The following is a 26790-nucleotide window of genomic DNA, read 5'->3' as shown; positions in this document are numbered from 1 at the left end:
AATCAATAATAAGACAAATTTTTTTATAAGGTAAAAGTACTGGCTTAGTATCTGTAGTTCAGTGGCTAGGGCGCCAGCCATATACACCAGAGCTGGTGGGTTCAAATCCAGCCCAGGCCTGCCAAACAACGACAACTACAATCATAAACTAGCTGGGCGTTGTGGCAGGCACCTGTAGTCCCAGCTACTTGGGAGGCCGAGGCAAGAGAAATCGCTTAAGCCCAAGAGTTAGAGGTTGCTGTGAGTTGTGACGCCACAGCACTCTACCCAGTGCAACACAGTGAGACTCTGTCTCAAAAATAAATAAGTAACTAAATATATAAAAAAGGCAAAATACTTGGGTGGGTATTTCCGTAAATAACATGTATAAATGGCAAATAAGTCAAAACATGCTCAACATCATCAGTCATTAGGGAATTGCAAACTACAATGATAACATGATACCCCCACTAACTAGAATGGCTGAAATAAAAAACTGACAATACCAAGCACTGGAAAGGAGAAGAAGAAACTGGAATCTTCATACTTTGCTAGTAAGAATGTAAAATGGGATAACCATTTTGGAAAACAGCCTGGCAATTTCTGAAAAAGTCAAATATATACTCACCATAAGATCTAGCAATATCTCCCCCCCGAAAGAAACAATACCCACACAAAATTTTATACATGAAGAATCACAGCATAATGTATAACAGTCAAAATTGGGCCAGGTGTGGTTGGGTTTCACTCTGGGAGGCTGAGGCAGATGGATTGACTAAGCTTATAAGTTCAAGACCAGCCTGAGCCACAGGGAGACCTCATCTCTAAAAACAGCTGGGCATTGTGGCTGGGTGCCTATAGTACCAGCTACTCAGGAGGCTGAGGCAAGAGAATCACTTAAAGCCCAGGAGTTTGAGTTTGCTGTGAGCTGTGATGTCACAGCACTCTACCAAGTGCCACAAACTAAAACTCTGTCTCTGGTGGCGCCTGTGGCTCAAGGAGTAGGGCACTGGTCCCATATGCCGGAGGTGGCGGATTCAAACCCAGCCCCGGCCAAAAACCACAAAAAAAAAAAAAAAACCAACTCTGTCTCAAACAAACAAATAGCCAAAATTGAAAATAAACACACATCAGTTGAGGAACATATAAAAATATATGGTACACATGCATATAATAGAACATTATTCACCAGGAAAGTACCAAACTACTGATACATGCAACAGCATGAATAAGTATCAACAATATATTTTTTTTTTTGTAGAGACAGAGTCTCACTGTACCGCCCTCGGGTAGAGTGCCATGACGTCACACGGCTCACAGCAACCTCTAACTCTTGGGCTTACATGATTCTCTTGCCTCAGCCTCCCGAGCAGCTCAGACTACAGGCGCCCGCCACAACGCCCGGCTATTTTTTTGTTGCAGTTTGGCCAGGGCTGGGTTTGAACCCGCTACCCTCAGCATATGAGGCTGGCACCCTACTCACTGAGCCACAGGTGCCGCCCAAAGTATCAACAATATTAAGTGACAGAAGGCAGACACAAAAGACTACTTATTGTATGATTTTCTTCGTATGTGTAAAATTTCTAGAAAAGGCAAAGCTATAGAAAAAGAAAGCAGATCAGAATTTGCTGATGACACAAGGAAAATTTGGGGTGATGCAGAAGTTGTAAAATTGAGTTACTGTAAAAATGTGGTAAAATTCAGGTTGTATGTTTAAAATGGATGAATTTCATAGTATGTAAATAATACCTTAATAAAACCACTAAAAAAAAAAATTCTCCATGGCTCAGTGCCTGTAGCTCAGTGGCTAGGGTGCTGGCCACATACACTGGGGCTGGAGGGTTCGAACCCAGCCCAGGCCTGCTAAACAATAATGACAACTACAACGAAAAAAAAGCTGGGTGTTGTGGCAGGTGCCTGTAGTTCCAGCTACTTGGGAGGCTGAGGCAAGAGGACCACTTAAGCCAGTGGTTCTCCACCTGTGGATTGCGACCCCTTTGAAACAATAAAAATACATCCTGCATATCATATATTTACATTACAATTCATAACAGCAGCAAAACTATGAAGGGATGAGCATTATGACGTGGCAATGAAAATAATTTTATGCTTGGGGGGTACCACAACATGAAGAACTGTACTAAAGGGTGGTGGCATTAGGAAGGTTGAGAACCACTGACTTAAGCCCAAGAGTTTCAGGTTGCTGTGAACTGTGACGTCACAGCACTCTATCAAGGGCAACATAGTGGGACTCTGTCTAAAACACACACACACACAAAAACCCCTCCAATCTATTGTTTTAGTACCCATATATAGGTGCTAATGTAACCTATAAAGAAAAGCAACAGAATTCAGAATAGAGCTCATACAGAATGGGGAAAAGGAGAGTAATGCAATCAGAGTGTAGCACACTGGAAGATTAAGATACTAACAATCTTGCATTTTTTTTTCTCCAGTAGTCAAGTCAGGCATTTTGGAATACAGAGTTAGTGATAATGGTTTCTCCTCTCTTCTATTATGTTATATCTGCTCATTTTCCAGCGTTTCAACTTCAATTCTGATACTTTACTTTCCAAAGCCTCATCCCTGGCTTGGCGCCCGTAGCTAAGTGGCTAGGCCACCTGCACCAGGGCAGGCAGGTTTGAACCCAGCCTGGGCCTGCCAAGCAATGACTACTACAACAACAACAAATAGCTGGGCATTGTGGCGGGTGCCTCTAGCCCCAGCTACTTGGGAGGCTGAGGCAAGAGAATCACTTTAGCCCAAGAGTTTGAGGTTGCTGTAAGCTGTGACGCCACAGCACTTTACCGAGGGCAACAAAGTGAGACTCTGTCTCAAAAAAAATAATAAAAAAACCCCAAAGCCTCATCCCTTACCTGAATCAATACTGAGAACATCATCATCTTCATCAGGAATCTCAATTATTTCTGTAGGCCTGGAAGACTCATCTTCAGAGCTACTGTCCCGGTATTGCAGGCCCAGTTTGGAGTAGAAGTCCTTCACCAAAGACTCGCAATTAGTCACTGCCCTAATATTGAAACACATATAGAAAAGGTCAAAGCCAATAGAGGAAGTAGAGGCACAGGAGCAATTAGAATTTATATATATTTAAGTATCAGTACTGACTATTTTTTAATTTTTTTTGGTAGAGACAGAGTCTTACTTTATTGCCCTCAGTAGAATGCCATGGTGTCACATAGCTCATAGCAACCTCCAACTCCTGGGCTTGGAGATTCTCTTGCCTCAGCCTCCCAAGTAGCCAGGACTACAGGCGCCTGCCACAATGCCCGGCTATTTTTTGTTGCAATTTGGCTGGGGCTGGGTTTGAATCCGCTACCCTCGGTATATGGGTCCGGTTCCCTACCCACTGAGCCACAGGTGCCGCCCAAGTATTGACTATTCTAACTTAAATGGGCCATATTCCAAAGTCTCTGTTTAGAATTTAGAATACTTTTCCCATAGAAGAATGTTTTAAATAGTGATTTGGTTTCTTTTTTTTTGAGACAGTCTCATCCCATTACTCTGGATACAGTGCTATGGTGTCACCACAGCTCATAGCAACCTCAAACTCTTGGTCTCAAGCGATTCTCATGCCTCAGCTTCCCAAGTAGCTGGGACGACAGGCGTGTAACACCACACGCGGCTAATTTTTCTATTTTTAGTAGAGATGGGGTCTTGCTCTCACCATGCCCAGCTACTGAAAATGTATTCTAAGTGATAATTAGGGAAACGGAAACATATCTTTTGGGGGTTTCGGAACTTATTAATGCTCTACAGTCATTACAGATAGCAGCTCTTCATAATCTTCGCTCCCTGAAAAATCTTACTAGGGAAAACAAAGCAATTGCTCTAAAGTAGAGAACATGAGGAAGGGGAAGGGACTTAAGAGTTGGACACCCCTACTGCTGATCATATAACACCCTCTGGTAGAAAATTCTACTTAAGACCGGGCACGGTGGCTTGCGCCTGTAATCCTAGCATTCTGGGAGGATGAGGTGGGTGGACTACTTGAGTTAAGGAGTTCAAAAACAGCAGAGCAATAGCAAGACCCTGCTTCCACTAAAAATAGAAAAAAATGAGGCAACAGGATCCCCTGAGCCCAAGAACTTGAGGTTGCTATGAGCTATAATGCCATAGCACTCTAGAAAGAGCACCACAGTGAGACTCTATCTCAAAAAAAAAAAAAAAAAGGAAAAGAAAGTTCTACTTACAGGTGATTATGAGGTCAGATTGTGGACCATAAACTTTAAGGAGGGATAAGGTCTATCTGTACCTTGTAATTTATAAAGTGCTTGTATACAATGTTATTAATGCTCATATTCTAAAGCTGTCTGTTTATGGAGATTTCCTTCTACTTCTCATTAGTCCTCACCTGGATGCATCATCAAAGAGTTGGTCAACATGAGCCACTTCAGATTCTTTCTGAATTACCCATGTCTCCAATTCTGCTAGCTGCTTCTTGCGCTGCTGTACACAGTCCATCTTCTCCAGTTCTTCATCGATAAACTGTCGAAGTTCCTCCATAGAAATACCTAATTCATCAACCACAGCCTGTTGCAGCTCTGCAATCTCTTCAGATTCCACTGCAGCTGTTGCTGCATCCAAACCAATGCATCCAGGAAGGGAGGACATATTTTCGTCCTCTGCATAGAACAAAAAACTAAAATTACTTTGGAGTCATTATAACCACAATTAATAGAGAATTTCAGTTTTCTAATAAAACTCTTTCCTACTCTGCTACCTGTTATTCAAATAGTCTTATTTTCTCTCTCCTTATTCTCCAGAATCTGATGCCGAGATTTAGTAGCATTCTCATCATCTGCTACAGACTAACAGGCCTGAATAAGATTTAAAAGTTTGAGAAGTCATAGAAAACATTCATTATGCAATAGAAAGCTACTGAAAACAATGTTCTAGGAAATCAAGAGAACTTATTGAGTACCGAAGAACATACTGTGACTTAATGTGTTCCTTAATTAACGCTGCGAATCTGTCTATATGTTATCTCTAATTTGAATAAAACCCCTGCCTAACGCAGGCATTGATGTATAACTAATTCAATGTTGGCGTTTTCCCTTTCATCACTTGTTCCCCTTACAGAGGAACTCTCTCTCTCTCTTTTTTTTTTTTGACACAAGAGTATGACTCTGTTGCCCAGCAGAGTGCCATGGCCTCGTAATAGCTCCTAGGAACTTCAAACTCCAGTATTTCTGCCTAAGCCTTGATAGGAACTGGGACTTTAGGTGCCCGCCACCACACCTGGATAATTTTCCATCTATTACTTTGCTTCTGTGTGGAAATCTACCTTTCTAAAAGCCTGTAACATTTAAGCACACAAAAGTTTGCTTCCCAAAGTAAAGGGAAATAAAGCAATCTGGGAATAAAATAAGACTGCCTAATATCCACGATCCAAATAACCCACACATTTTTTTTTTTTTTTTTGAGAGACAGAGTCTCACTTTGTCACCCTGTAGAGGGCCGTGACGTCACAGCTCACAGCAACCTCCAACTCTTGGGCTCAAGCGATTCTCTTGCCTCAGCCTCCTGAATAGCTGGGACTACAGGCGCCCGCCACAACGCTCGGCTACACACATTCATTTTTCGATCAAACGGTTAAGGGAAAGCTAATGCCAATTCTCAGTGCCTCCATTTTCCCCTTGCCCACAAACAAGCCCTCCGCCGTGCTACCTATTTTACCGGTGCGTCCCACTCATCCGCAAACCCAGCTCAGCCCCGCCCCCGCCGCCTCTCGGGTAGACCTCCTTCCACACACAAAACATCCCAGATAAGCTTTTGGTCTCCAAATAACTCAAGTAACAGTATTCCCCACGCGTCCCTCCTTCCAGCTACAAGGGCTCTTTTTCACCAACCAGACTCTAGACTCACGACCCAGGGGTCGGCCTCGACCGAAAAGAGCGAAACCGAAGGGAAAAGGGAGCAGGGGGAGGGGAAAAAGCGTGAGGGAGGGAAGGGGAAGTAAAAGAGAAACCCGGAAGCAAACCTTTGGTGCCGTTCGGTCACCGCGACGGTAACCTATCCGGGTCAAATCCAAAGCCCCTGGGCGTCCCTCAGAGGCTAAGATGACTACGCATGCGTTAAGACAGATCCTTACGGGCACTCTGAGAAGCGACGGGCAAAGTAGGCGTGGTCAGGAGTATTTTACAGAGGCTCCGCCTCTCCCGTCGTTCCCTGCTTGTGGCCCTAGTTCGGTTTGTTTTGTAAGACTTAGTCTTAGTAAACACTCTTTTTATTTATTTATTTATTTATTTTTTGTAGAGACAAAGTCTCACTTTACCGCCTTCAGTAGAGTGCCATGATGTCACAGGACTCACAGCAACCTCTAGCTCTTGGGCTTCCGCGATTCTCTTGCCTCAGCCTCCCGAGTAGCTGGGATTACAGGCGCCCGCCACAACGCCGGGCTATTTTTTGGTTGCAGTTCAGCCGGGGCTGGGTTTGAACCCGCCACCCACGGTATATGGGGCCGGCGCCCTACTCACTGAGCCACAGGCGCTACCCTCTTTTTTTTTTTTTTTTTTTTGTAGAGACAGAGTCTCACCTTATCGCCCTCGGTAGAGTGCCGTGGCCTCACACAGCTCACAGCAACCTCCAAATCCTTGGGCTTAGGCGATTCTCTTGACTCAGCCTCCCAAGTAGCTGGGACCACAGGCGCCCGCCACAACGCCCGGCTATTTTTTTGTTGCAGTTTGGCCGGGGCTGGGTTTGAACCCGCCACCCTCGGCATATGGGGCCGGCGCCCTACCCGCTGAGCCACAGGCACCGCCCAGTAAACACTCTTAAGCTTAGGTTTTTTTCTCTCACTTTTACTTGAGTTTGTTTTTATTAAATAAGTCTTACAAATTATAAAGGATATCAAGATGTAATAAGAGAAACGGATAATATCCTCTCCTTCCCCATCACCACTTTAATTCCTTCGAGGTAGAACCGCTTAGTTTTCTAGTCCTATGTGTACAAGGTCCTGTATGTACATTTCTTGTTTTAGTCTCATCTAACATGTAGATATTTCCTGAAACCAATAAAGATAATATTTGTCTTTTTGACAGCTAAATAATACTCCATAGTATGGTTAAACCACATTTAGATAGACTGCTGTCAAGTTGCTTTTCTTAACGGTTGTAACTATTAGTCCCACTAGCAAATCTCTGGAAGTGTCTGCTTCCACACACCTTCATTAGGACTGGATAAAAACTGTCCATTTAATTTTTAAAAACTCAAAATATTTTTTTCCGGGCGGCGCCTGTGGCTCAGTGAGTAGGGCGCCAGCCCCATATGCCGAGGGTGGCGGGTTCAAACCCAGCCCCGGCCAAACTGCAACCAAAAAATAGCCGGGCGTTGTGGCGGGCGCCTGTAGTCCCAGCTGCTCGGGAGGCTGAGGCAAGAGAATCGCGTAAGCCCAAGGGTTAAGAGGTTGCTGTGAGCCGTGTGACGCCACGGCACTCTACCCGAGGGCGGTACAGTGAGACTCTGTCTCTACAAAAAAAAAAAAACTCAATATATTTTTTTGTTTTGTATTTTTGAGACAGAGCCTCAAACTATCGCCCTGGGTAGAGTGCTGTGGCATCACAGTTCACAGCAACCTCCAACTTCTGGGCTTAAGCGATTCTCTTGCCTCAGCCTCCTGAGTAGCTCGGAGTACAGGCGCCTGCCACAATGCCCGGCTATTTTTTGGTTGTAGTTGTCATTGTTTGGCAGGCCCACAGGATTCGAACTCGCCAGCTCTTGGCTGGCCCCTTAGCCGCTTGAGCTACAGGCGCCACCCTCAATATCCCAACCTGAGTAACTTAAAAAAGATGTTTCTTGCTCACATTGCATAATCATCTCTAGATTGATGGTGGTGGGGTTCTGCATGTGATAGCTACTCAGGAACCCAGGATGATGATAGTCATGGCAGAGGGAGAAAATGCTAGAGGTGCTCACATTGACGATTAAAGTGATTAAGGGCGCCTTCATTCACAACTCTTTGCTTTGAATGAATCATAGGACCCTAACCAACCATAAGGGGGCCAGGGAGAACAGTACTGCCTCTGGAGGGAGGGAGAACAGGGTATATCTGATGAATCAGCACTATGATATACTACAGCATCTCATTATTGCTTCAATTTGTTCAGCTGTCTTGACACTAATTAATTGTAATAGCTAGTGAATCTAAGCACCTAATTTGATTTAAAAAGCATAGAGGAACCTCCTTTGTGAGGATGGAAATAGTGCCCAAGCAGCCAAAATTGTCAAGTCCTTGAAATTCTCTCCAAATTCTCTCCTGCTCACCACATTTTCACCTGTGCTCATTTTACCTGCTTACAAGTTTCCTGGGACCACACTAAGTGCCTATTTCCAATTGTTAAGACAGCAGGAATTAAGGTATAGAGAAATGAAGGGTTCCACCAGATATTTGAAATTAAGCATGTTCCACATTCATGGTGGTATGATCTTCTAACCAGAGCTAGAAATTTTAGACACATTACTCCCATGAAACACACACATGATATTTATTGAGTGCTTACTACATACCAGGCACTGTTCTAAGCACGTCACAGTTATTCACTTAATCCTCACAGAATTCCTATGAGGTAAGACTTAGTATTATTGTCTCGCTCTCTCCTTTTTTTTTTTTTTTTTTTCACACAACAGTCTGTTGCCCAGGCTAGAGTGCCATGGGCATAGCCTAGCTCGCAGAAGCCTCAAACTCCTGGGCTCAAGCTGTCTCCTATCTAAGCCTTGACAGTAGCTGGGTCTACAGGTGTCTGCTATCACACCTGGATAATTTTCCTATATTTATTTATTTTGAGACAGAGTCTCCCTTGGTCACCCTTGGTTGAGCTCACAGCAACCTCAAACCCTTGGGCTCAGGCAATCCTCTTGCCTCAGCCTCCCAAGTAGCTGGAAGTACAGGTGCCCAGCACAATGCCCAGCTATTTTTTTTCTGGAACCTGTGAGCTCAGGCAATCCAACCGCCTCAGCCTCCGAAGTGCTGGCACTACAGACATGAGCCTCCAAGCACAGCCATATTTTTCCTATTTTTAGTAAAGATGGAGTCTGGTTTTCCTCAGGGTGGTCTCAAACTCCTAAGCTCAAGCAGTGTTCCTCTGTCTCGTAGAATCCTAGGATTATAAGCTTGAGCCACCACACCCAGCTTATTTTCTCTTTTCTTATGGGTGAGAAAACTGACGCACAGAATTTAAACAGATTCTTCCAAAGCCACGCAGCTAAAACGGGGCAAAGCCAGGCAATTTGGTGCTCTTGAATTATTATTATTATTATTATTTTGAGACAGAGTCTCAAGCTGTTGCCCTGGGTAGAGTGCCATGGCATCACAGCTCACAGGAACCTCAAACTCTTGGGCTTAAGTGATTCTCTTGCTTGAGCCTCCCAAGTAGCTGGGACTACAGGTGCCCGCCAGAATGCCTAGCTATTTTTGCTGTTTTTGATACCGGAATTTTACTCTTCAGTAGGTTCTTGGTCTTGGGGATTCGAGGAACGAACCCACAGACCACAAATCAGCAGCAAAACAGGATTTTTATTAGAAATTGAAAAGGAATACAGAAGAAGTAAAAGGCACCAGAACTGCTGGCAGGGGGGGAAAGAACGAACTAACTGGGAAGTGTCTGCATAGGCTCTTTTATCTAGGGGTATTAGGTATTGAGAATTACACTTGGCTGGGACTTGGCAAACAGAAATACGTTTTCATCATTAATGAGTGTTATTGACAAAGGAATGAATGCAGTTCCTCCAGCTCAGGGCAAAAGGTCAGGGTGTTCCCTTCATGAACTTACCCAAGCGTCGGAAAACTGGGGTCCCCTGTCCAGCTAAGAATGGGGGGGAACCCTGTATCATTGTTGATGTTTGTTGTAGTTTTCATTATTGTTTTAGCAGGCCTGGGCTGGGTTTGGGTTCGGACCCACCAGTCTTTGTGTTTGTTGCTGGCGCCCTTCCCACTGAGCTACGGGCACTGCCCTCTTGAATCATTCAGTGTAACTTGTTTATCCCATTTTGGAAGGAAATGTTCATTTTATCTTTCCTCTTCTTTCTTTTCTGATTCTGTTTTCTTTGTTTAGCTCTTATTTCTTGCTAAGACAAAATAACCTCCTAATTGGTAGCCCTTATGTATTTATTTATTTATTTATTTTGAGACAGAGCCTCAAGCTGTCGCCCGTAGACTGCTGTGGCATCACAGCTCACAGCAATCTCCAGCAATCACAGCTCACAGCAATCTCCATTCTCTTGCCTTAGCCTCCCAAGTAGCTGGGACTACAGGTACCCACCACAATGCCTGGCTATTTTTTGGTTGTAGCTGTCATTGTTGTTTGGCAGGCCCAAGCTGGATTCGAACCTGCCTGCTCTGATGTATGTGTCTGGTGCCTTAGCTGCTTGAGCTATAGGTGCCGAGCCTGGTAGCCCTTATTATAGGTCAATCCTATAGGAAGCTCTAAAGTACAGTTCTACTCATGGCACAAACTCCTGCTTTAAAACTTTTTTTCTGTATATTCCCAATTTACTTATTTGGCCATATTTCCCATCTCTTCTTTCATATTCTTGATTATGTATTGTTTCTCCAACATGTTTGTATATATACATATATATATATAAAACCATGTATATTATATGGTTTTTTCATCTCCACACTTTTTTTCATGGTGGTCTAGCTCCTAGATTTTTCCTTCTCTTTCTCTGCCTGGAAAAATAATATTTCTCTAAGGTTCAAATCGAATATCTTCTTTGTGAGGTTTTCTTAGATTGGCAATTGACAACTTTTAGCGTGTATCAGAATTATCTGGAAGGGTTGTTAAACCACAGATTGCTGCCTCATGACCACTGTTAGGGTGGGTCTGGGTGGAGTCTGAGAATTTGCATGTCTGACATTTATGCTACTGGTCCTGGGACCAGAATTTAAGAATTGCTGTTCTAGGGTGGGACCCTTCTCAACAACAACAACAAAAAAAGAATTGCTGTTGTAGAACATCACTCATCCCCTGCAGAACGAACTCCTGATTCTGTGCTTCCATTACATTAGTTGATTCCACTTGTGAGTTGTCAGTGTATGTCTCTGTCTCCTGTAGTGCTGAGGTTCTCAACCTGTGGGTCGTGATCCACAGGAACTGTATTAAAGGGGCGTGGCATTAGGAAGGTTGAGAACCACTGCTCTAGTGGTTTGTGAGCAGCTCAAGTGATTAATCGTCTTTAATATATTGCCCCAGCATATGCGATGCTCCATAATGTCTGATGAATAAGGAGAAAGCTTTGCTCTGCTGATTGAATTGTATTTCTTTTCTTTTTTGAGACAGAGTCTCACTATGTCACCCTTGGTAGAGTGCAATGGCGTCACAGCTTACAGCAACCTCAAACTCCTGGGCTTAAGGGATTCTCTTGCCTCAGCCTCATAAATAGTTGGGACTACAACACCCACCACAACACCCAGCTTTTTTTTTGCAGTTGTCATCATTGTTGTTTAGCTGTCCCTGGCCAGGTTCAAACCCACCAGCCTCGGTGTATGTGGCTGGCTCCGTAACCACTGTGCTACAGGCGCCGAGCCTGAATTATATTTCTACTAGTTAGACTTCTTTCAGCTTTTCAGTATGAGGGGTGGATGGGATGGAGGAATGAGGACTGTCATGCCGTATTCTAGTCTCCTGTCTGTATCCCTTGCCCTGAGGAGGCTGTAATGGTCAGTCCTATAGAAATCAGCAGAGGGGAATCAGAAGGTGTCTTCTTCTTCTTCTTTTTTTTTTTTGAGACAGAATTTCGCTTTGTTGCCCTTGGTACTGGGCTATAGCATCATAGCTCACAGCAACGCCAAACTCTTGGGCTCAGGCAATTGGCTCAGGCAATCTGTGGTGGTCGCCTGTAGTCCCAGTTACTCTTGCCTCAGCCTCTCGAGTAACTGGGACTACAGGCACCCGCCACAGGTGGGCTAAGAATCTGAATTTTAATAGGGCCTCCAGGCAAGTTATTTGCTAAAATTTTAGAAGCATTGTAGGAAAGGCAATTTTGAGCTCCATAATTCTTAATAAGGCAAAAATTCCTTAATAATTAGGGAGCCATGCCCTGTCTTTCTGCTTTCAAGATGTGAAGACTAACTCTTGTCAGAGATGATCTGGCATAAATGACTCACATTATTAAAATTTACAAATTATTGACTGGGTGTGGTAGCTCACTATGATCCCACCACTGCACTCTAGCCTGGGCAATGGCGTGAGACCCTGTCTCTTTAAAAAAAATTACAAATTGGGCGGTGCCTGTGGCTCAGTGAGTAGGGCACTGGCTCCATATACCAGGGGTGGTGGGTTCAAACACAGCCCCAGCCAAACTGCAACAAAAAAATGGCCAGGCGTTGTGGCAGGTGCCTGTGGCCCCAGCTGCTCAGGAGGCTGAGGCAGAGAATTGCCTAAGCTCAGGAGTTGGAGGTTGCTGTTAGCTGTGATTCCACAGCACTCTACCAAGGGTGATAAAGTGAGACTCTGTCTCTAAAAAAAAATAAAAAATTACAAATTATTATATAAAGTTTATTACCACTATTACCATAAAATAATAAATAATTGGTATACCACCTGGGGTACTCATGTTGGTGTGCTCTGCACATTCATTTTTGTAATCTATTGGATATCACATAAATTGGAAAATGACTACAAACTACTTAATATTTGACTATGAGAAATTACAGGATGAGGGTGAAAACATTGGAATGCAAAATGATTCTTTCCCTGTAGGCAGACTCAGAGGAAATTAGATTATAATCTCAGTGATTTCGGAATCAAAAGCAGTTTTTAGGGATTGAAAACTCAAAGATGTCCAGGTTCCGGGAAGGTGATATAAAGGAGCAAACGGGGCACGTGAGGACTATGGCCCTATAGAAAGCACATGTTTCATCCATAGGGAGCAGTTGCTACTCAGCTTCAGCTAATCATGTACAAATACAGTGTTGCTAGTTATTCTCATTTTCAAGTAACATTAAAAGCGGCGCCTGTGGCTCAGTCAGTAGGGCGCCGGCCCCATATACCGAGGGTGGTGGGTTCAAACCTGGCCCCGGCCAAACTGCAACCAAAAAATAGCCGGGCGTTGTGGCAGGCGCCTGTAGTCCCAGCTGCTCAGGAGGCTGAGGCAGGAGAATCGCTTAAGCCCAGGAGTTGGAGGTTGCTGTGAGCTGTGTGAGGCCACGGCACTCTACCGAAGGCCATAAAGTGAGACTCTGTCTCTACAAAAAAAAAAAAAAAAAAAAATATATATATATATATATATATATAAAAATCCTTATTTTAAGTTTTAAATGTTGGCAACTTATTCAAAAATTCTGTAGACATGATATAGTAGTTCATGCCTATAATCTTAGTATTCTGGGAGGCAGAGGCAGGAGGAGCCCTTGAGCTCAGAAATCTGAGACCATCCTGAGTAAGAGCAAGATCCCATTCTACTAAAAATAGAAAAACTAGCTGGGCACTGTGGCATGTGCCTATAGTCCCAGCTACTCCGCAGGCTGAGGCAGGAAGATCACTTGTCCAGGAGTTTGAGGTTTCTGTGAGCTGTGATAACACCACTGCACTCTACCAGGGCAGAGTGAGACTCTGTTTAAAAAAAAAAAAAAAAAAAAAAAAGACATAAATTCTCTACAATACTCTTTAATTAAAATCATCAATTCAACTTGAGGACTTAAGGTACATACTTTGAATTTGCATACTTCTGAAATGATGCAAGTGCTAAATTATTTCTGTAGCATTATTTGAAATAGTAAAAGATTTAGAAATAATGTAAATTTATATTGATTAAATTATGGAAGACCTAAAAAACGGAATATTTTTTAGCTGTGTTTTAAAAAAGCCAAAGAAACTCATTGTATATTGATGTGGCATGATCATCAAGATACAGATTTAAGAAAAGCAGTTGCGGCTCAGCGCCTGTGGCTCAAGCAGCTAAGGCGCCAGCCACATACACCTGAGCTGGTAGGTTCAAATCCAGCCTGGGCCTGCCAAACAATGATGGCTGCAACCAAAAAATAGCCGGGTGTTGTGGTAGGTGCCTGTAGCCCCAGTTACTTGGAAGGTGGAGGCAGGAGAATCACTTGAGCCCAGGAGTTGGAGGTTGCTATGAGCTGTTATAGCACACTCTACCCAGGGCGACAGCTTGAGGCTCTGTCTCAAAAAAAAAAAAAAGAAAAGAAAAGCAGTTGCACAATATGGCATATAGTATGGTATTATTTGTGTAAATAATGGTAAAAATGTATTTTTTTTCTCCATTCACATACACATAAGATATCACTGGAAAAAAAAAAAAAAAAAAAAAAGATATCACTGGAAGCATACTCAAGAAATTATTAGGCTCAGTGCCTGTAGCTCAGCAGCTAGGGTACCAGCCACATGGTTGGTTCGAATCCAGCCCAGCCCTGCCAAACAGCGATGACAACTGCAACCAAAAGCAAACAAACAAAAAAATAAATAAAAGAAGAAAAAGAAAGAGAGAAAGAAATTATTAGGTTATCTCTGAAGAGGGAAAATGGAAGGCTGGGGGTGGGGGTAAGAATTTTCACAGAACACCATTTTGTATCTTTTGAATTTTGAAACATGAAAATGGATAGTCTACTAAAAAATGTTACATTTAAAAGGAAAAGAAAAGGAAAATGTTGGAAAGAAATACCTGCAAAAACTAACTTAATAGCAGTTACCTTTGGAAAGAGGAGATGAGAAACAAGGCAGTAGTCTAGGAAACTTTTGCCTTTCTTTTTTTCTTATGGAAAACAGTATGGAGGACATTTTTGTCTTTTTATCCTTACTAATGTTTGAAAAAAAATTTTTTTTTACAATGTGCATGGATTACCTTTATAATAATAAAAATAAAATGTTGATTCAAAAAACAAACACAGAACTCCAACACACGCCCACACACACTATAGATTAAAATTGGATGGGCTCTGACCCAATAAAACTCTGCAGACTGATTTGACTTGTAAGCTGCCATTTTCAGGTGAGTGAAAGGAAAGGTTAAGGCAGATACAAGATGGCTGACTGAAGCCAGCTTTCCGCAGAGGCTCCCGTCCAGAAGGAGAGTTAAAAGACACAAATTTAGCAAGTAACCTGGTGGATTAGAGCTGCGCCTAGAGAGAAGGTTGAAGAATGCACATCAACCCTGCTGAGGCCAGCCGCGACCCCAAGGATACAAACAAAAGGTACAAAATCCATCACCAAGTGGACGGAAGTCCCCTCCCCCATGAGAACAGCTCGGAGTATCCCATAACAAACGAGCAGAATTGAAAAGTCCTCCCATTATATCCCATGGGAGAGACCCTTTAAAAACTGGGCCTTCTTCCCCTACTAGGGTGCCATGGCGCTCTCCTGCCAGGCATAAAACTGTCTAAAACTATATATATTCTCCACCTACAATTCTGAGCTCCCAGCATTCCCCTCCACTCTAACTCTGAGGTCTGGAGGCCTGTCCCTCAGGAGTCTACATTCTTGGGTGATTTCTCGAGAGGTGCAGACAGGGCACGGACTGCTGCTGGCCAGTACTGATTCTGCAGCACGGGAGTGAGGAGAGGACGGTCAGCTGAGAGGAAACCATGCTGGAGTGGCCATGCCCTGAGGCGCACACCAGCAGCTGTTTTTGGAAACAATAGAGCTCACCCCTGGATATTCCGGAGTCACACCACCTGTCTGTCTGGGCAACCAAAGGACGCCAGGCATCTTCTCTGGTGGCAGCCTCTGGCAGAAAAGATCTGGGACAGAAATGCAGGCCCCATGAGTAAAGGGTTTGCCTGAGATGGTACCAGCCTGGGTGGAGTGCATGGACTAGAAAATGTACACACAGTGCTGGCAGATTCCCAGGGCAGGGCTGACCCAGTGGACTGCTTTACTGAGCCTAAGATGCACCCAGCCCCCAGGGGATAATCAGTTTAGACAAAGGAGGGCAGGAGAGTCTAGAACTGACAGCTAACCATGCTGCGAATACAAACTACTGGGCAGCAGCAAAGACAGAGCCTGAGGCGCAGGTTTTGTGAACTCAAAACAGCTTCTCTTCTGCAGGGGAATTTAGCTGGGGCAGAAACAAATTCCACAAAGTTGTTCTGTTCTGTCAGTAACATCAATCAGGGGTGGGGCTGGAACTGAGTGAACAGTCCCAGCCTCCCTCAAGCGCCCAAGGTTGTCAGGCCTCACCTCCCCCTGCTGGATAGTGTCAGAGAGCAGTGGCCTGGCTTAGGAGACATAGATCTCCCTGTGATTCAGGCAGGTGCAAACCCCTGGAGTATCTGCTCATTGGAGGCAACTGGGTCACAGCCCTGCGGGGTTATCATGACTGGGCGTGACAGAGGTGCAAGGTGGGGAAGGAGGCATCAACCTTCCCAGACTAATCTATTTGCTGGGTGGGTCCTCCTAACCTCACGGAGCACGGGAGCAAGTCCTATTTGAGTTGAGTTGTCAGCAGACCCCTGCGATCTAGTTGCCAGAGACCTTTGAAACTCTCCTACCTGAAACAGGTGCTGACTGAGACAATAGATTTAGACCTTTTGAACTGGGCCAATCACCTGAGGACTATCCAAGTGGTACCCTGGGTGTGTGGTTGTAGGAAGTTTTGATTTTCCTTTTTCAATTGTTGCCTGTGGGGGGCAGGGTGACTTAATTGCTAGTATTTCTCCATAGCTGAGACTTCAATCCAGAGTAACTGATTCACTAGGATCAGACAGAGACCACCTGAAAACAAGACAGAGCCACTTAGCCCCATAACACCAAGCAGGTCCCCAGTTTCTCAGGCCGTAGCACTGTACGGATCCTTGGCAAATCTCCAGGGGAAAAGGTACAGACACCAGTCCCAGCTTTTGGGCAAAAGTCTGGTCAATCACTACTCCTGAAGCCCCGAACCCAACTTTTCTTTATCCACTCATCTAGTCAAATGGTGTAAAATAATCATGGGGCAAAATCAGCGGAAAAACTCTGGCAACATGAATAACCAGAGTAGATCAACCCCCCCCACCCAGGAAAGATACGGCAGACATAACTGAAGATCCATAAACAGATGGCCGAGAGGTCAGAAATTGAGTTCAGAGTTTGGATTGCAAACAAGATTAATAGAATGGAGGAAAAGTGGGAATTGGAAATTCGAGGAGAATTCAAAAGTTCTCTCAAGAATTCAACGAATTTAAAGACAAGATCGCCAAAGATGTTGACACATTGAAGCAAGAATTTGCAGCCCTCAAAGATCTGAAAAATACAGTAGAATCCCTCAGTAACAGAGTGGAGCAAGCAGAAGAAAGGATTTCTGACATTGAACACAAAGCTTTTGAACCCTCCCAAACTTTCAAAGATGAAGAGAAATGGAGAGCAAAAAAGAATCATTCTCTCAGAGAGCTCTGGGATAATTCAAAGAAGGCTAATATCCACCTCATTGGAATCCCTGAAAGCGATGAAGTGGCTTCACAAGGCACAGAGGCTCTTCTCCATGAAATTATGAAAGAGAATTTTCCAGACATGTCAAGAGATTCTGAAATTCAGATAGCAGACAGTTTCAGAACCCCAGCACGACTCAACCTGAATAAGACATCCCCCAGGCACATCATAATTAACTTCACTAAAGTTAAAATGAAGGAGAAAATTCTGAAAGCAGCCAGATGTAAGAAAACCATAACCTACAAAGGGAAGAATATTAGAATGACTGCAGATCTCTGCTGAAACTTTTCAAGCCAAAAGAGGGTGGTCATCGACTTTTAATCTCCTAAAACAAAATAACTTTCAACCCAGGATCCTGTATCCAGCTAAACTGAGTTTCATTTATGATGGAGAAATTAAATACTTTAATGACATTCACATGTTGAAGAAATTTGCCATAACCAAACCAGCTCTCCAGAATATTCTCAGACCTATCCTCCATAATGACCAGCCCAATCCTCTACCACAGAAGTAAAGTCACTCAGAAACTTTTGATCAAACTCCAACTTCCACAGTGGTGAAAGGATTAAAAATGTCCACTGGACTTTCGAAAAACTTGATACCCAAAATTTTACCAGACTTATCAATATTCTCCATTAATGTGAATGGCTTAAACTGTCCTCTAAAGAGGCACAGGTTTGCTGACAGGATACAAAAACTCAGGCCAGCTGGGCGCGGTGGCTCACGCCTGTAATCCCAGCACTGTGGGAGGCTGAGGAGGGAGAATTGCTTCAGCTAAGGAGTTCGAGACTTGCCTGAGTGACAGTGAGACCCCGATCATGAAAAAAATGGAAAAACCCAGCTGGGTGCTGTGGCGAGCGCCTGTAATCACAGCAGCTTCTGGAGGCTTGAAGCAGCAGGGTGCCTGCAGCCTGAGTCTGAGGTTGCGGTGAGCTACCACGCCCACTGCACTCTGCTCAGGGGCATAGGGTGGGATCCTGTCTCAAAAAACAAACAAAAAAAAAAAAAAAACCTCAGGCCAGATATTTGCTGCATACAAGAATCTCATCTTACCTTAAAAGATAAATATAGGGTGGCGCCTGTGGCTCAGTCGGTAAGGCGCCGGCCCCATATACCGAGGGTGGCGGGTTCAAACCCGCCCCGGCCAAACTGCAACCAAAAAATAGCCGGGCGTTGTGGCGGGCGCCTGTAGTCCCAGCTACTCGGGAGGCTGAGGCAAGAGAATCGCTTAAGCCCAGGAGTTGGAGGTTGCTGTGAGCTGTGTGAGGCCACGGCACTCTACCGAGGGCCATAAAGTGAGACTCTGTCTCTACAAAAAAAAAAAAAAGATAAATATAGACTTGGGGTGAAAGGATGGTCATCCATATTTCAGGCAAATGGAAATAAGAAAAAAGCAGGTATTGCAATTCTATTTGCAGATACAATAGGTTTTAACCAACAAAAGTAAGGAAGGATAAGAATGGTCACTTCATATTTGCTAAGGGTAATACTCAATATGATGAGATTTTAATTATTAATATTTATGCACCCAACCAAAATGTGCCTCAATTTATAAGAGAAACTCTAACAGACATGAGCAACTTGATTTTCTCCAGCTCATAATAGTCGGAGATTTCAACACTCCTATGGCAGTGTTGGATACATCCTCCAAGAAAAAGCTGAGCAAAGAAATTTTAGATTTAAACATAACCATCCAACATTTGGATTTAACAGACATCTACAGAACATTTCATCCCAGCAAAACTGAATACACATACTTCTCATCAGCCCATGGAACATACTCCAAAATAGATCACATCTTAGGTCACAAATCTAACCTCAGTAAATTTAAAGGAATAGAAATTATTCCTTGCATCTTCTCGGACCACCATGGAATAAAAGTTGAACTCGGTAATGACAGGAATCTGCATACTCATACAAAAACATGGAAGTTAAATAGCCTTATTCTGAATGATAGCTGGGTCAAAATGAGATTAAGAAGGAAATTACTAAATTTTTGGAACAAAATGACAATGAAGACACGAATTATCAGAACCTCTGGGATACCATAAAGATAGTCCTAAGAGGAAAATTTATAGCACTGCAAGCCTTCCTGAAGAGAACAGAAAGAGAGGAAGTTAACAACCTAATAGGACATCTCAAGCAACTGGAAAAGGAAGAACATTTCAACCCCAAACCCAGTAGAAGAAAAGAAACAATCAAAATTAGAGCAGAATTAAAAGAAATTGAAAACAAAAGGATTGGGCGGCGCCTGTGGCTCAGTCGGTAGGGCGCCGGCCCCATATTCCAAGGGTGGCGGGTTCAAACCCGGCCCCGGCTGAACTGCAGCCAAAAAAAAAAAAAAAAAAAATAGCTGGGCGTTGTGGCAGGCGCCTGTAGTCCCAGCTACTTGGGAGGCTGAGGCAAGAGAATCGCTTAAGCCCAGGAGTTGGAGGTTGCTGTGAGCTGTGTGATGCCATGGCACTCTACCGAGGGTCATAAAGTGAGACTCTGTCTCTACAAAAAAAAAAAAAAAAAAGAAAACAAAAGGATTATACAACAGATCAATAAATCAAAAAGTTGGTTTTTTGAAAAGGTCAATAAAATAGATAAACCTTTGGCTAACCTAACCAGGAAGAAAAGAGTAAAATCTTTAATTTCATCAATCAGAAATGACAAGGACAAAATAACAACAGGAACCTCAGAAATTAAAAAAAAAATCCTTAATGAATATTACAAGAAACTTTATTCTCCAAAATATGAAAATCTGAAGGAAATTGACCAATACTTGGAAGCACATCACCTTCCAAGACTTAGTCAGAATCAAGTGGAAATGTTGAACAGGCCTATATCAAGTTCTGAAATAGCATCAACTATACAAAATCTCCCCAAAAAGAAAAGCCCAGGACCAGATGGCTTCACATCAGAATTCTACCAAACCTTTAAAGAGACACTAGTACCTATATTACTCAACCTGTTCCAAAATATAGAAAAAGAAGGAATACTACCCAACACATTCTATGAAGCAAACATCACCCTGATCCCCAAACCAGGAAAAGACCCAACAAGAAAAGAAAATTATAGACCAATATCACTAATGAATATAGATGCAAAAATATTGAACAAGATCCTAACAAACAGAATCCAGCAACACATCAAACAAATTATACATCATGACCAGGTCGTTTTTATCCCAGGGTCTCAAAGCTGGTTCAATATACATAAATCTATAAATATAATTCAGCATATAAACAAATTAAAAAACAAAGACCATATGATTCTCTCAATTGATACAGAAAGAGCTTTTGATAATATCCAGCATCCCTTCATCATCAGAACACTTAAGAAAATTGATATAGAAGGGACATTTCTTAAACTGATAGAAGCCATCTACAGCAAACCCACAGCCAATATCATATTGAATGGAATTAAACTGAAATCATTTCCACTCAGATCAGGAACCAGGCAAGGTTGCCCATTGTCTCCACCGCTCTTTAACATTGTAATGGAAGTTTTAGCAATTGCAATTAGGGAATAAAAGGCAATCAAAGTATCCATATAGGGTCAGAAGAGATCAAACTTTTGCTCTTCACAGATGATATGATTGTATATCTGGAAAACATCAGGGATTCTACCACAAAACTCTTAGATGTGATCAAGGAATACAGCAACGTCTCGGGTTACAAAATCAACATTCATAAATCAGTAGCCTTTAAATATATGAACAATAGTCAAGCTGAAAAAACAGTCAAGGGCTCTATTATGTTCACAGTAGTGCCAAAGAAGATGAAATTTTGGGAGTTTATCTAACAAAGGATGTGAAAGATCTCTATAATGAGATCTATGAAACTCTAAGAAAAGAAATAGCTGAAAATGTTAACAAATGGAAAAACATACCATGCTCATGGCTGGGAAGAATCAACATTGTTAAAATGTCCATACTATCCAAAGCAATATACAATTTTAATGCAATCCCTATTAAAGCTTCACTGTCATACTTTAAAGATCTCAAAAAAATAATACTTTGTTTTATACGAAATCAGAAAAAAACCTCAAATAGCCAAGACATTGTTCAGAAATAAAAACAAAGCAGGAGGAATCATGGTACCAGATCTCAGACTATACTATAAATTGATAATGATCAAAACAGCATGGTACTGGCACAAAAACAGAGAGGTAGATGTATGGAACAGAATAGAGAACCAAGAGATGAACCCAGCTACTCACTGTTATTTGATCTTTGATAAGCCAATGAAAAACATTCAGTGGGGAAAAGATTCCCTATTTAACAAATGGTGCTGGGTGAACTGGCTGGCGACCTGTAGAAGACTGAAACAGGACCCACACCTTTCACCATTAACTAAGATAGACTCTCACTGGATTAAAGATTTAAACTTAAGACACAAAACTATAAAAATACTAGAAGAAAGTGCAGGGAAAACTCTTAAAAAATTGGTCTGGGCAAATATTTTATGAGGAGGACCCCCCAGGCAATTGAAGCAGTATCAAAAATACACTACTGGGACCTGATCAAACTAAAAAGCTTTTGCACAGCCAAGAACACAGTAAGTAAAGGAAGCAGACTCTCAGAATGGGAGAAGATATTTGCAGGTTATGTCTCCAACATAACTAGGATCCATAGAGAACTCAAATGTATTAGCAAGAAAAGAACAAGTGATCCTATCTCAGGCCGGGCAAGGGACTTGAAGAGAAACTTCTCTGAAGAAGACAAGTGCACAGCCTACGGACATATGAAAAAATGCTCATCATCCTTAATCATCAGAGAAATGCAAATGAAAACTACTCTGAGATATCATCTAACTTCAGTAAGATTAGCCCATATCACAAAATCCCAAGACCAGAGATGTTGGTGTGGATGTGGAGAAAAGGGAACACTTCTACACTGCTGGTGGGAATGCAAATTAATATGTTCCTTTTGGAAAGATGTTTGGAGAATACTGAGAGATCTAAAAATAGACCTCCATTCAATCCTATAATTCCTCTACTAGGTATATACTCAGAAGACCAAAAATCACATTATAACAAAGATATTTGTACCAGAATGTTTATTGCAGCCCAATTCATAATTGCTAAGTCATGGAAAAAGCCCAAGTGCCCATTGATCCACGAATGGATTAATAAACTGTGATATATGTACACAATGGAATATTACACAGCCTTAAAGAAAGATGGAGACTTTACCTCTTTCATGTTTACATGGATGGATCTGGAACATATTCTTCTTAGAAAAGTATCTCAAGAATGGAAGAAAAAGTATCCAATTTATGGCTTTCATATGATAGCTATAACCCAGTTATAACCTAAGAATATGGAGAGGGGGGAGAGGGAGGGGAGGAGAGGTGCGAGGATGGGCAGAGGGAGGGTGATTGGTGGGATCACACCTACGGTGCATCTTACAAGGGTACATGTGAAACTTATTAAATGTAGAATATAAATGTCTTAACACAATAACTAAGAAAATGCCAGGAAGAAAATGTAATGAAAATATGTCAAATAGTATATAAAACCAGTGTATGGTGCCCCATAATTGCATTAATGTACACAGCTGTGATTTAATAATAAAAAAAAGAAAGGAAAGGTTAAAGATGTCACATTAACAGAGATAAGCCCAAATGATGTCTCCCTCTTATAGCTCCCAGTTCACCCTCACATTCTAGGTTACTATTGCCTAGAATATTTGATGAGTGTGGATGGATGTGAGGACTTTAATTCTCTATTACTTACTGTGCTAAAACCAGTCCCCTTTGGCCAAACCTGTGATGAGCCTTGGTCAGCAACCTAAATGCCCCCTTTCTTTCCAGTGAATTCCCTTGTTTACTTTCCTCCTAGTTAGTACAGAGCCAACACTACCAAGTTTCACTAACTTCAGATTTTTGGGGTATAGGAACTATGATTTCCTTTCTCTCTCTCTCTCTCTTTTTTAGAGACAGAGTTTCACTTTGTTGCCCTGGGTAGAGTACCATGGCGTCACAGCTCATAGCAACCTCCCGCTCTTGGGCTTAGGTGATTCTCTTGCCTTGGCCTACCGAGTAGCTGGGACTACAGCCACCTGCCACAAGCCCTGGCTATTTTTTTGTTGCAGTTTGGCCGGGGCCAGGTTTGAACCTGCCACTCTCAGTATATGGGGCCAGCGCCCTACTCACTGAGCCACAGGCACTGCCCTCCTTCTTTTTCTTTTCTTTTCTTTCTTTCTTTCTTTCTTTTTTTTGAGATAGAGCCTCTGGGTAGAGTGCTGTGATGTCACAGCTCACAGCAACTTCCAACTCTTGGGCTTAAGTGATTCTGTTGCCTCAGCGTCCCAAGCAGCTGGGACTACAGGCACCTGCGTCAATGCCCGGCTATTTTTTGGTTGTAGTTGTCATTGTTGTTTTGGCAGACCTGGGCTGGATTCAAACCTGCCAGCGCTGGTGTATGTAGCTGGTGTATTAGCAGCTTGAGCTACAGGTGCCGAGACATCTTTTCTTTAAAACGATCCCTGGGAGGGAGGCGCCTGTGGCTCAGTGGGTAGGCTGCTGGCCCCATATTCCGAGTGTGGCAGGTTCAAACCTGGCCCCAGTTGAAGTGCAACAAAAAAATAGTTGGGCGTTGGGCACTGTGGCGGACACCTGTAGTCCTACCTACTCGGGAGGCTGAGGCAAGAGAATCGCCTAAGCCCAGGAGTTGCAGGTTGCTGTGAGCAGTGTGACACCACGGCATTCTACCAAGGGTGATAAAGTGAGACTCTGTCTATACAAAAAAAAAAAAAATCCCTGGGATGGACTGGGTGAGGTGGCTCATGCCTGTAATCCTAGCACTCTGGGAGAGAGGGGGGTGGATTGCTTGAGCTGAGGAATTTGAGACCAGCCTGAGCAAGAGTGAGACCCAATCTCTACTAAACATAGAAAAATTAGCCAGGTGTGTGGCAGGCGCCTGTAGTTCCAGCTACTCAGGAGGCTGAGGCAAGAGGATTGCTCGAGGCTCAGGAATTTGAGGTTGCTGTGAGCTATGACATCACAGCACTCTACCCAGGGCAACAAAGTCAGACTCTGTCTCAAAAAAAAAAAAAAATCACTAGGATGATGACTACCATACACCATACATTAGTATACTGTGATCACCATCAGGTAGTTTACAACCACAGAAATTTATTCTCTCACAGTTCTTGAGGCCAGATATCTAAAATCAAGGTGTCAGTGAGGCTACACTGCCACCAAAAGCTCTAGAGGAGAATCCTTCTTTGTCTTTTTCAGTTTCTGGTATTTCTAGGCAGGGGTTCCTTGGTTTATAGCTGCATGATTCCAATCTCTGCCTCTATCTTCACGTGTCCTTTTTTTCTCCCAGCGTCATCTTCTGCTCTTTTATAAGGACACTCCTCATTGGATTTGAGTTTACCCAGATAATCCAGAATGGATTTATCTTGAGATTCTTAATTATATCTGCAAAGACCCTTTCCTCAAATATGGCAACATTTATAGAGTGCAGGGTTATGGCATGAATATATCCTTTCTGGGGCCCACACTCAACCCTCTACATGTTATGTTATAGATGAGGAAATTTGGGCTGAGAAAGATTAAGGGATTCATCCAAGGCAAATCAGGCCCTTTTTCAATGGGTGCAGTGGCTCCCATGTATAAATTTTAGCACTCTGGGAGGCTAAAGTGCGTGGATTGCTTAAGCGCAGGAGTTCAAGACCTCAAGAGCAAGAACTCATCTCTACTAAGATTAGAAAAACTGATGCAAGAGCAGCAACAACAAAAATAAACAAATGAGATTTAATTAAACTGAAAAGCTTCTGTACAGCAAAGAAGGCAACAACCAAAGCAAATAGTCAACCTACACAATGGGAAAGGATATTTGCATATTCTGAATCAGCTTCTTGAGGTCAGCAGCTCTTTGCCAGCCTGTTCTGACACAGTACCCCACCCTCCACCAAGTAGAGAAGAAAGACAAAAATGCTATAAATCAAACCAAAACAAGCAAACAGAAGACTTTACAGGATAAAAGTGGGGGGAAAACCCAATAATAGGGGTAGAAACACTAGCAAAAATGAAGTTCTAATTGTTGAAAAAGGCAACAATGGGAAATTATATTTAAACTAGAAAAATGAGGAAAGAAAAAAAAGAAAAATCTATAGGGAAAATGTTGAAATTAAAAAACAAAACAAAAGAAACAAACAAAAAAATCCACCCAAAAAAGAAAACCAAAAACAAAGCAGTATATATCTCTTGCTGAATATTTTCTGGGCAACAGGTAATCTTCTGGGGTATGAGATGTTAATCACAATGCTGATATGCCTGTATGAGATGGGGACTGGAGGCCTCTGCTGATTTCTCAAACCCTGCAGGGTGGAGAACCTAAATCTCTCCTTAGCCCTCTTAAAAGGCAAAATTGGCTAAGCAGAAGCTTTCACAGGAAAGCTCTTATCGCTGGGATCTCTCCCAAAGTGGCTATCCACTTACCCAGTGTGCCAAAACCATTCTCACTCTGTGCCCCTGAGGGCTAAGGCTGTAAGGCATCTCAGTCCCCACCTTTAGGCTGCTCAGTCACTAGATTACTCTCTCCCACCCGATACTTGCTCTGAGACCCTGAGGGCAGAAGTTGCTGGGGTAGTTCTCCCACAATAGCTCCACGCAGCCCACAGCTGAACACTATTAGCTCCTTCTGGCTCAGAGGCTCAGTCTGGGGTCCTAGACAATGCTTTAAGTTCTCCGCACTCTTGCCCAAGCTCTGCCAAGGTAGTTCAACTGAGTGCCAAGTCCAGAAAAACCAAAACAGCTCACAGGTAAGGCCTTTCCAGTTTGCAGTGTCACTGCTGCTATACTTAGAGCCACCGGCGGGATTAGATAGAATGAACACACACAAGCACTTGCCAGTTTTCCACTGCTTTTGTCCTCCTCATGGGGTCCACAAGTCTTACACTGACTCCCTGTGTCCCCAAAGGGATGTTTCTGGGCAGATCCCACGAGCCAGAAATGCCTGGAGTCTTATCTCCCCAGACTCACCGTGCCCAGTTGCAAGGAAGCTGTTACTCGGAGGCATCTTCCTCTTGTTATGCATATACATTTTTTAAAACTTAATTGAGATCGACTTTTACCATTTAGAAAATCTTCACAGGGCTGGGTGCCCATTGCTCATTGGTTAGGGTGTAGGCCACGTGCATAAGGGCTGGTAGGTTTGAACCTGGCCTGGGCCATCTTCTGTTTGGTCCCATCCTGAAAGCAGTGTCCTCTGAGACCTGTGGAAACTGGCAGCAATCCACTGATGAAATACAAAGTTAGGAGCGATGGTAAAGAAAGGCAAGAGACATAGAGTCAAAAGTGGGAGCTCAGGGGTCCATTGCCTGTCAGTGGGTTTTTGGCAATGGCCGGCATGATTTGTTTTTTGAAATTATCTTCTATATTTTAAAAAATAATTTTACTAATCTTTTTTTTTTTTTTTTTGCAGTTTTTAGCTG

At 43.0% G+C, this 26790-nt stretch overlaps 2 protein-coding genes across 18 annotated transcripts in view; one reads left to right on the top strand and one right to left on the bottom strand.

Moving 5' to 3' along the window:
- SETDB1 (SET domain bifurcated histone lysine methyltransferase 1) overlaps window positions 1-5956 on the bottom strand; it is a 52515-nt gene extending 46559 nt beyond the window's left edge. For 4 of the 9 annotated variants that reach the window (XM_053590689.1, XM_053590691.1, XM_053590692.1 and 1 more), the window contains exons 1-3: window positions 4721-5956; window positions 4352-4622; window positions 2856-3007 (exon numbers count right to left, since the gene is read on the bottom strand). In XM_053590689.1, the coding sequence (XP_053446664.1) occupies window positions 2856-3007; window positions 4352-4611 (412 nt within the window). In that variant the 5' untranslated portion in view covers window positions 4612-4622; window positions 4721-5956. Of the gene's footprint in view, window positions 1-2855; window positions 3008-4351; window positions 4640-4720 lie in introns of those variants that run through there. The other 5 variants (XM_053590684.1, XM_053590686.1, XM_053590685.1 and 2 more) reach the window with 5 other exon arrangements.
- SEMA6C (semaphorin 6C) overlaps window positions 1-26790 on the top strand; it is a 314549-nt gene that overhangs the window by 258133 nt on the left and 29626 nt on the right. The gene's annotated exons all lie outside the window — the stretch shown is intronic.

Source organism: Nycticebus coucang, chromosome 5 (assembly GCF_027406575.1).
Source record: "Nycticebus coucang isolate mNycCou1 chromosome 5, mNycCou1.pri, whole genome shotgun sequence".
In the NCBI taxonomy this organism is placed as follows: Eukaryota; Metazoa; Chordata; class Mammalia; order Primates; family Lorisidae; genus Nycticebus; species Nycticebus coucang.
The sequence above is the reverse complement of the archived record's forward strand: the minus strand, read 5'-3'. Positions and strand labels throughout refer to the sequence as shown.